The 10,045-nt window shown below is 71.9% G+C and overlaps 1 protein-coding gene across 3 annotated transcripts; it reads left to right on the top strand.

Moving 5' to 3' along the window:
• Window positions 1-2,980: 2,980 nt before the first annotated feature.
• On the top strand, window positions 2,981-8,909 carry PRR35 (proline rich 35). Of its 3 annotated transcripts, none has more exons than XM_051842150.2 (3): window positions 2,981-3,314; window positions 6,861-7,952; window positions 8,224-8,909. In XM_051842150.2, exons 2-3 carry the CDS (start codon window positions 6,907-6,909, stop codon window positions 8,753-8,755), a joined length of 1,578 nt encoding a protein of 525 aa, XP_051698110.1. In that variant the 5' UTR covers window positions 2,981-3,314; window positions 6,861-6,906; the 3' UTR covers window positions 8,756-8,909. The 3 variants fall into 3 exon arrangements, with proteins under 3 accessions (XP_051698110.1, XP_051698109.1, XP_051698111.1); XM_051842149.2 differs by lacking the exon at window positions 2,981-3,314 and adding an exon at window positions 3,619-4,153; XM_051842151.2 differs by lacking the exon at window positions 2,981-3,314 and adding an exon at window positions 4,206-4,366.
• Window positions 8,910-10,045: the final 1,136 nt, after the last annotated feature.

The following is a 10,045-nucleotide window of genomic DNA, read 5'->3' as shown; positions in this document are numbered from 1 at the left end:
ACGCCTGCCCTGCCCCACCGCGGCTGCGCACCAGGCCGGACCGTCTGCGGTGGGGTGGGGGCTGGGGTTGTGCCCGCCCACGTGGCTGGCACAGAACTGGCTCTGCCCGCCTTGGACATGGCCACCCTGGCCAGCGCCAGTCTCTCTGGCCCTCAGGACAGCCCAGGAAGGAAGCCCTGAGTGTGACACAAGGGGCTAGGGCTGCCTCTCCAGCCCGCAGCTGGCCCTGGGGCCCCGGCTGCTGCCAGCGTGCAGGGAAGGGGGCGGGACCGGGACAGGTGTTGGGCAGGGCAGCAGAGGCCCAGGAACCTGGAGAGGACAGCTGGCCAGGCCCGTGGACTTGGCAGGCTGGCTGTCCCTGGAGCGCACCCGGGGCCCCAGCTGGCCTGCAGGCAGTGCAGGGGCGCCCTGAGCCGGGTCCCAGCCTGAGCGAGCACCGTGCACTGTGGCCGCTGAAGCCGAAGCGCCGGAGAGGCCCCTCCTCCCTTCCCCTGCGTCCTCCTCCCACCTGTCTGCTTGCTGACTCCGCCCCCCCAGCCCCCCCTCCCCGTCACTGGTCCCTTCCCGGACGGGCCCTGTGCTCCGCGGCCCTCTCCTGGTCCTCTGTGGGTGCTGCTGGCCCGGTGGCCTCTGGGGGCGGGCGGTGGTGTGTTCTCACTTGTGAGGTGGCCCTGTCAGAAGCACTTAGTGTACAAATTAGCTGCGGCCTCCCTGCCTCCCGTGCAGCTCTGGGCGCTGGGCTGACAGGGCCGCGGCTCCAGGCCCTCTCGCGCCTGCTCAGGGCGCACACAGCTGCCGGTGTGGACCCCTGGCTGCCGCCCACATCGGAGCAGGAGGGCCTGTCCCCTACCAGCCAGCCAGGGCTCGTACCAAAGCCCCTGACCTTGACCTGAACGGGGTGGCCACCGTGGGGGGGCAGGAGGAGCTCCAATGAAGTGGTCAGGGGGTTGCAAGGCGGAGGCCTGGCACCAGGATACCCTAAGAGTGGCAAACCCTGGTGTTGAGATGCGGGGGCCAGCACATGGGGCCAGCAGAGGCCCCCATGCCCCACCCGCCAGCCAGGCTGCCACTCAGGCGGGGAAAATCGCCTGTGACAGGCCCAGGAAGGCTGGCCCCGGGGGCGCCGCGCCGCGCACACGGTTCCTCTTCCCAACATATGGCCGCTGTCGGCCCCGGGCACTGCTTGGCCAGTGCCAGGCTCACAAACCGAGTGGGGGCTTCAGCCGCCTGAGCCCCCGTCCCACCCGCCCGGCTGGCTGCTCCCTGTGATCGCAGGCTCACGTGCCTCCTCCGCCTCCCACCCCAGCACCTGCCAGGCCCTCCAGGGAGAGCGCCCAGCTGCCCAAGGCACACGGAGGGCCAGCCCCCCGCCCGCCCTGGTGAATGGCAGGGGGGGGTTCCGGAGAGGCACCCCTGCAGCTGGCTGGGTGAGGCCCTGGGCACGACTGGTGGGCTCTGGATGCTGTGTCCAGCAAGGCAGGCTGCAGGCACAGGCCCAGGGCGTTGGCGCCCCCCGGGTCAGGGGCCTCCCAGCCCGACACCTTTGCATCTGGGTGGACCGGCGCAGCCCCTCAGGGAATTCAGGCCTCCCTGTGGGTCTTCCCAAGCCGGGACTCATCCTGCCCACTTGGCCACCCCACCTGCTCGCTCACAGCTCTCCTGCGCACCTGCCAGCTCTGCCTCTCCAGGGACGGCCGCTAAAGCTGTTGCAGGGCCCTCGGGTGTGACCCTGCCCCTTCCACCAAGCCCTGGACCCACCTCTCAGCCTGGGTCCCCGAGGCAACTCTGAATAGGCCAGGAGGGGGAGCCCCCGGATGTCCCTGCTCCCCGGGCCGGGCTCCTCCTGTGCTCTGGGGGCCGCCGTGTGGATGGCAGCCGTGGCCGGGCTTGCTGTGTGGTGCTGGCCCCACCGGGAGTTCCTCTTGTAGCTGCAGCTGGACAGGCCGGGCTCGGAACCCAGAACGCAGGCCCTGCCTGGGCACTCGCCTGGCCCAGCCCCACACCTCTGCCCCTGGATCCGTGCCGGTGGGCCCGGCTCCTCCACCTGTGCTGGCGAGGGCTGCAACACTGAGGGGATGCGACAGGCCTGCCCGGGGCACAGCACCACGGCAGACCCTGCTGGCCGCCTGAGCCCCAGCTCCGTGTCCTGCCCGGGAGCCCCCAGCGCAGTCCCGGTGTTAATGGAGGTGACAGGCAGACAGCGCAGAGAAGGTTAAAAACCACAGTGAGCCTCTGGCTGGGGGCCCGCCCCACCTGCACCAGGACACCCCCAGGACACCCCCCGGAGACAGCCGCCCGCGCCCTCTGCGGATCACTGGGACGAAACCCAAAGCCATGGACGCCCAGTCTGCCCCCCAAGGCCTGAACGGGGGGAGGGCGCCCCTGGAACAGAGAGCGCAGCCCAGGGCTCGTCCTCTCCTACACAGCCCCCACCCCAGGATCTGCCCCCCGAGGCCTGAGCGGGGGGAGGGCCCCTGGAACAGAGAGCGCAGCCCAGGGCTCGTCCTCTCCTACACAGCCCCCACCCCAGGAGCCCAGAAGTTCGCCCGGTCGGTCATGCCTCTTGGGGTGATGCTGGTTCTCCTCTCTCCAAACTCTGCCGCTGCCCATCCCCCACAAGTTGGAGCCCGGCCTGGCCTGGCCTGGCCTCCTTCCCTCTGGGGCGCTTCCCCGAACTTGCCCCCCCAGACCAGGGCTCCCCTTCCTTCCCCGTGCCCAGGTGTGCTGTCACCCCTGTCTTCCTGGGGGAGCTGGTGAGGGGCCAGGAGGCACAGAAGCATCCCTGGACGGGGGCCAAGGCCTGGGGCCCCCACGCCTGCTGTTTCAGGGTGACCTGGGTCCTGCCTCTCTGGCCGTGGCCCGTGACGAGGGACCAGCTCCCGGCCCCCACTCCCCACAGGGCGGCTGAGCGATGATTGCTCAAGCTGTCTCCCAGCCCAGGCCGCCTGCACGGTCAGCTGGTCAGGCAGGCACAGAGAAGGCTGGCGTGCTCGTCCTTATGGACGCTGGGCAAGCTTGCCGAGCCGGGGGACCCCTGCCAACACCCAGGCCCTGGCTGTCACCCACTCCTCAGAGAGGAAAACCAAGTCTGGGACTGTGGGTCCGGGGCTCCCCGCTAGCCGGCCCTCTTGAGGACAGCCCCCAGGAGCCGCCCGAGGGCTTCCCTTCCTGCCCACAGCACCCTGACGGGGCTGGACACACCCAGGGAGCTCTGGGTCTCGGGGGACAGGTGGCCGCTTCCTGGGCTCTCGGGGCCTGCACACAGCAGAGCTGGGCAGTGCTCGCCCTTCCGGCCGGAGACCTGTGCCTCACAGGTGCGTGAGCCAGGGCAGACTGGGGAGGGGCGTGCTCCGGCCCTGGCCCCCCACGCCCGTGTCCACCTCGGATGGAACTGGCGCTGAGGCGAATTTCTGCCAGGGCCGGGCTGAGTCTTCCCCTTCCAACAGCTCCAGGAACAACCTGCAACCCAGTGTGGCCTGGGAGGTGGGGCTGGGAGCAGCCTGGGCCAGGAGGGCATTGCAGAAGGGGGCATCGTGGTGAGCTAGGTTTCCCAGCCCCCTCCTGGACCCCACCTCTCACCCCGCGCGCTCGTCCTCCCAGGGGGAGCAGACAGAGGGGCGGCGGGGGAGGGGCGGGACAGCGCCTAGCAGCAGCCAAGTGCAAGGTCTCTCCTTGGGAGTGAGAGCTGGGAGTGGGAGCGCGCAGATCCGCTTAGCCTCCTGTTTGCAGGAAAGGAGACCGCGCAGGGCAGGGCGTGCCCAGGGAGCGCTGCGCCGGCCGAGTGGGTTCCGCCGCTGGCTCTGGGCTCGGCCCCTCGCGGGCTGGCTCTGGCCCCAGGCCCCCGCTGTCCTGGGGCTCGCCCCCCAGGCCTTGGCTTGGGTGGGCCGGCGGCTGTCAGGGGCCGAGCCCTGACGGATGAGTGCTGACGGCCCCGCGCGCGGCTGCGGGGACCCGGGAGACCTGGCCGCCTCTGCGCACCCCCGCGGCAGCCTGCGGGCGACGGGGGCGGGGACGGTGCGGGCGCCCCTTGCTCGCCGCACACCTGCGCCGTCGCTCCCGCCCGCGCGGGACCACCAGTGTCACCTGCCGCGCTCGTCCGGAGTCGCGCGCCCCGAGCACAGAGCTCACAGCGCAGAGCCGTCCACGCCAGGCGGTGAGTGGCAGGGGCACCGCGGGGAGGAAGGCGGGCGAGCCGGGCCTGGAGGACCGGGGGAGCCGCCCTGCGCCCCCGCGAGCCGGGTCCGAGGCCGCCGCGCTCCGGAGCCGGCGCCGTGGCGCACGCGCGGCCGCGGTGCCGCCAACTTCGTGGGTGCGCGGCGGCGTCGGGGAAGGCGGGCGACGGACGCTTCGGGAGCCAGTGGCTGCCGTGAGTGACCGCGGGCCGGCGCCGGACCGCAGTGTCCCCTGCGGGGCGTCCGCGGCGCTGCCCGGAGATCCTAAGCTGGTCTTGCGGGTCGCGGCGCCGCGGCACGGGCGGGGGCGGGAAGTTTGCGGCTCGGCGCGGACGTGGCGGGCGCCGCAGGCTCGCTCCAGGCGGGGCGGGCGAAGTTTGGGCGGCGCGGGGGCCGGACGTGGTGGGGCCGCGCGGGGCCGCGGGGCTCCTCATCCCCGCTTCTTGGCTTCCAGGCGAGGGGGCCAGCTGGGCGCGCCGGGGAGGGCCGGGTGCAGGGTCCCAGCCAGCCCGACCTCAGCGAAGGGGCCTGAGCCCCGCTGTTCTCCGCAGAGCCCTGAGGGGCTGGGACCGGCGCTGAGGGTCCTCCCTCCCGGGGAGAGTGCCCGGGCCCAATGTCGGGCTGCGCCCGGCGCGTGCACCTGGCCGCCGACTGGGACGTGCGTGGCAGTGCCTGTGCCTTTGTGTGTATGCGGGGCGGCTGGTGGGGGGGGACGGGGGAGCCTCTCTCAATGGGCACAGGCCCCCTGAGGCTCCCACGGTGGTCAGCAGCTGCTGCAGTGACTCCAGGACAAGCCCCCCCCGCAGGTGCCTCATCTGAACCGGGAGCACGGAGGAGCCCCCAGTCCCAGCTGGGAGCTGGGTGGGCGGTGGCGCCAGCCGGCACAGCTGTGTGGCTCCCAGGGCTGGGTGATCGATGGCCCGGCAGAGCCGCCTCTGTCGCTGGAGCACACTCCCCCATTTGTCACTCGCATCCTGTTGGGGGGGGGGGCTGGCCGGGGCTGGGGCAGGGAGAAGGGGCCGCCTGTGCACCCACCACCACATCCCGGCTGGGTCTGCAGCCTCCCGGGCACCCACCTTCGCGGGGCCCCTGCCCTTGCCCCTGCTCCCAGCCCTGAGCCCCTGGCCAGAACCAGCAGGTCTGTCTGCTGGCGTCAGTCTCCCTGCCCCAGGCAGCCGTGCTGACCACTCTGTGGGACCCCAGGCCTGCGCGTGGGCAGCCCTCTGCGCCCGCTGGTTGTCCTCCTGATGGCGGTGCCCACCCGGGGTTTGCAAGGACAGTGAGTGCCGTGGGCAGAGCCTGCAGCCAGGATCAGCGGGGGCTGCCCCAGCCATTCCCAGCTCAACCCACTGGTCACCTGTGAACCCTGGGAGCAGGCGTGTGTGTGTCCACATCTGTGCAGGGGTCTGTGACCATGTGTGTGTGAGTCCCAGTCACGTGTACGTGTGTCCTTGGGAGGTGTGCCGTGTGCACACGCGTGTGCTGGGTAAGAATGGGTCAAGTGCCTTCTCACACCCAGGGTTCGGGGGAGCGCCGGCCCTGGCCCTCTGCACTTCGGGGGTGCAGTCTCGTGTGCTTGCGTGCGCCCCACGCAGGCGCGAGCACTGGGGCGGCGGACAGCCCAGGTGGCAGCCCAGATGGAGCGCGGAGCGGCTTCCGAGCGAGCGGGGCGTGGGGAGGAGAGGGTCTTGGCTGAGCGTGGCCGCTGCCGGCTCGGCCACTGACCTGCCTGAAGCCACCCAGATGGAGGCGGGCTGAGCAGGTGGCTGCGCCACGGGGCCGTGCTGTGACGTCCACGCCCCCCAGCCTGGCCTGTCCCCATGTGAGGCCAACCCCCTCCGAGACCCCCAGAGCCCACCTGACACCCTGCTGGAGCAGGCTCCCATACGCATAGCATAAACCTTGCGCTCAGCGCCCGGTGCCCGTTTCTGTCTCGCTGGCTTTTGTCTGGCTTCCTGGCAGGGGACGAGGCTCGGCGAGGGCAGCGGTGTCGGGAGGGAGCGAGACCAGGCGGCGCACCAGCAGTGAGCCCTGGCCACACGCGGCCTCTGCGAGTGCCGCCCGGTGCTGGGAGCGGGGCCCAAGGGAGGCTCAGGCTCTGCCAGCTGCGGACAAAACCTTCCCAGAAACCGCCCGGCCTCGGGGTCGGGGCTTGTGTCGCCTGGTAAATATAGCCTGCCCGGCTACGCTTTAATTGCAGAAAAACAAGGAATAATTTTTAAAATGTATTCCTGTGTTTGAGAGGCAGAGGCAAAGCCAGAGAGAGATGGTCGGAGCGCCCGCCCGCTGGTCCACTCCCCAGATGGCCACAACGGCCAGGGCTGGGCCAGGCTGAAGCCAGGAGCTGGGAACTCTGTGCAGGTCTCCCACTCAGCTGGCGGGGAACCCCGCCCTAGCCAGCACTGCTGCCTCCCAGGGCGAGCGTCGGGGCAGAGAGCGGGCGTGGGAGCAGCCCAGGACTGGGGCCTGGTGCAGTGCCCGGGCCACACTCACCCATGGACGCCAAAGGCCGGGGTTCATCTCGTCCTGCGTTTCTGTTTTGCTGCACGTGGTGCCCCGATGTGTGGGGGAGGGGTCTCTAGGGCGGCAGGGCGGGGTGTGGGGGGGCTGTGAACCCAGCAGAGGGAGAGGCGGGCGGGGACGAGAGGTGGGGCTGGCACTGACCTGGGTGTCCCCCGCCCCGCCCAGTCCGCAGGTGGCCATGGTGCTCGCGCCTGCCCGCTAGCAGGCTGCCATGTCTCGGGAGGTGGGCTCCTGCCGCGTGGGCGCAGGGTCCAGGGCGCGCTCCCGGAAGCCCAAGAAGCCACACTACATCCCGCGGCCCTGGGGCAAGCCCTACAACTACAAGTGTTTCCAGTGCCCCTTCACCTGCCTGGAGAAGTCGCACCTGTACAACCACATGAAGTACAGTCTCTGCAAGGACTCCCTCTCGCTGCTGCTGGATTCGCCGGACTGGAGCCGCCGCACAGCCCCCTCGCCCAGGCCCCGCGCGCCCACCCCAGACGGCCCCGCCGACCCCGCAGACCCTGGGGCCCGGCCCCCCGGGCCCGACCTCGCCGGCACCGACGGCCTCTCGCGGCACCGCTGCGGTGGGGCCCCCAAGCCTGGGATCGAGGGGTCCCCGGGGCCGCTGCCCCCTGTGGCCAGGGCTGCCCAGAAGGGGCCGGGCCCTGGCAGGCTCCTGGCAGAGTCGTGGAAGCCAGGGCTGGGGGGGACCCCAAGGAGCGTGGCTGTGGGGGCCGTGACCCCAGCGGGCCCTGACGGCAGTGTCCCCTGCTACCCCCCACCGTCGCCAGCAGAGCTCCCAGAGGCCCAGAACCCCCACCTGTCGCTGTTGGGTGTCAACTACCCCCTCGGCCCCGGCCTCTTCTCCTACCTGGGGCCCTCTCTGGCCACCGCCGCCCACATGCCCTTCCTGGCCTCGGCCAGCCCCCTGATGCCCCCTGCCACAGCCTTCCCCGCCCCACAGCCCCCCGAGCGCCCTGCCCTGGGCCCCCGCCTGTACTATCCACTGCTCCTGGAGCACACGCTGGGGCTGCCGTCAGGCAAGGCCGCCCCTGCCCCCAAGGGGCCGCCCGGGACTCTGGTCCCTGGGTTGCTGAGACTGCCCATCCCAGGGCTGGGGGGGTCCTGGCCTCGTGGCACCTCCAGGGACCCGGGGCACGAGGGGGAGCTGGAGCGGGCCACCCAGAGTGACCCCAAAAGGAGGCTGCTCCCGGGGAGCAGGCTGGAGTTCCTGAAGACCCCCGCCAGCCTGGCCAAGTTTGCTTCCCAGAGCAGGTGGGTGTCCCGGGTGCCCAGTCCCAGGGGAGGACGGGCGGGGGGAGGGCTGGGCAGGGTGCCCACTTCTGCCCCGAGCTTGGTCACCAGGAACGTGGGCTGCACGCCAGGAAGGGGCCTGACCCCAGAGAGCCAGCGTGACTGTCCTTGGAGGCCCCTGGCTCTTGGCTAACACCTCGGTGCCCTTACCCTGCCTGCGGTGGGGAGGGGCCAGGCACCCCGGGGGCGGGGGGGGGCAGTGCAACTCCGCTGACGGGCTCCTCCCCACCAGCCTGCCGACGCTGTGGCCCGAGGACAAGGCGCTGGGCGGCCCTGAGACCCAGCAGCCCCCGGGGCTGGTACCCGTGGGCGACGACCTGACGGGGGCCCTGGGCGACTTCGCCAGGGTGGAGCGGCGCCTGGGGCAGCTGGCGCCGGCCGGGGGCCTGGCCCCGAGACCTCTGCGGGAGCAGCTGGGCAAGATCCGCCGCGAGCTGCTCAGCATCCACCAGGCGCTGGAGAGGGCCGCGAGGCCGCCAGACGCGCCCCTCGACCTCTCCGTGAGACGGGCGCCCCCCACGGGGCCCGAGGCACCTGCCGGCTCCTTGCTGGCCCCGGGGACCCCCGAGCCCCCCGAGCCCTTCCTGGGCTGCACCACCAAGTGCGAGGCCGACTCCAGCGTCCCGCCCCCAGGCCTCCCCCCGCAGGCTGCCGAGGACGCGGTCCTCCCTGGGGGCGGCTGGGGCAGCCGAGTCGCAGCTGGGTGCCCCCAGACCTCTAAGGATGCCTGTGGCGTGCCGAGCCCCCCGCACGCCGAGGCCTGACCCTCAGCCCCTCACTTTCCCCAGCTTCTGCATGCACACGGACAGAGCCCAGCGGCCCGTGGCCAAGGCTCGTCTCTGGGCCCACACGGGTGGGGAGGTCACACTGTGGACATTAAAGCAGAAACAACCCCTGCAAACCCCGACTGCGCCTCCTCTTTGCTGCCCGCGGTCACCCCCTGGACAGCCCCAAGGGCTGGCCCCGGCCTGGGCGCCGCAGCCGAGCCGCGAACCTGCCGGGCTTCCTTGCTGTGGCCTGGGGAGGCGAGGGGGCTCAGCATGGATGCGGCCTGTGTCCCCGTGCGTGGGGGTGGGCAGGGACCCCGAGCGTGATCTAGCCCCCAGGCCAGGCAGGCGGCCCCCCCATGCACTCCTCTGCGCCTGGTGGCACAGGACTGATGGCCCCGCGTGGCCTCCGCTGGGCCCCTGCCAGCCCTGCAGCCACGATAGGCATCGGTGGCCTTCACAGCTCGCTGCCTCCCTCCCGGCACAGCCTGGCCTGGCCTTCTTCCCACAGGCAGGGAGGAGCACGGGGCGGGGGCACCGCGGGGCGGGGGCACCGCGACTAAGCCCTTCGCTCCCAGGGAGCCCGGCCACGCCCTCACCGCTCCCCGAGCCCAGGCTGGCCTCCTGGGAGGCGCAGCGCCTGCCTGCACCCGGCTCCTCAGGCTGTGGCTGGGCAGGCCGGGCTGGGGCCAGTCCAGGCAGGACCCGCGGCTGCCCCATTAAGCACACAGGGTGGCGATACCATCAGCCGTCCACCCGTGGGAGGCTTGTGAGGCGTGTCCGGAGCGGGGGTGCTGTGGGCCCCCGGCCGGGCTGGGCAGGTGCCGCCAGGGTGCCCTCCACCTGGGGGCTTTGGGTGGGGGGAGGCTGCCAGGAGCTGTGGGCAGCCCAGGAGTGTCTGGGGGCCCCCCAGCACCCATCTGCCGCACCCTGGTCACTCACAGGCGCAGGGCCAGGGCGGATGGGCCCCCAGCCCGTGGAGGTGCTGGGGGCCCGGCCAGCAGCTCACCCTCCAAGCTCCTGACACCTGCTTGGGGGGGGCTGGGGCCAGCTCATCACAGGTGTCCGCTCCCAGAGAGGGGGAGGGGCCGAGGGGCTCCAGCCCCACTGCAGGAAGGGAAGAATGGTGTGGGGGGGGGCGGGCTGGAGTCCCTGGGAGGGCCCCCTCCCCGGGCAGGAGAGCCTGGCGCCGGCCTCCCTGGGTGTGGGCAGCAGAGGGGACCCTGCCTCAGCTCCGGAGGTGGAAGGCTCCCTGACCTGGCACAGCGGGGCTGGGGGCGGTAACTG

Source organism: Oryctolagus cuniculus, chromosome 19, assembly GCF_964237555.1.
Source record: "Oryctolagus cuniculus chromosome 19, mOryCun1.1, whole genome shotgun sequence".
Taxonomy (NCBI): Eukaryota; Metazoa; Chordata; class Mammalia; order Lagomorpha; family Leporidae; genus Oryctolagus; species Oryctolagus cuniculus.
This window is presented reverse-complemented; position numbering and strand designations above follow the sequence as displayed.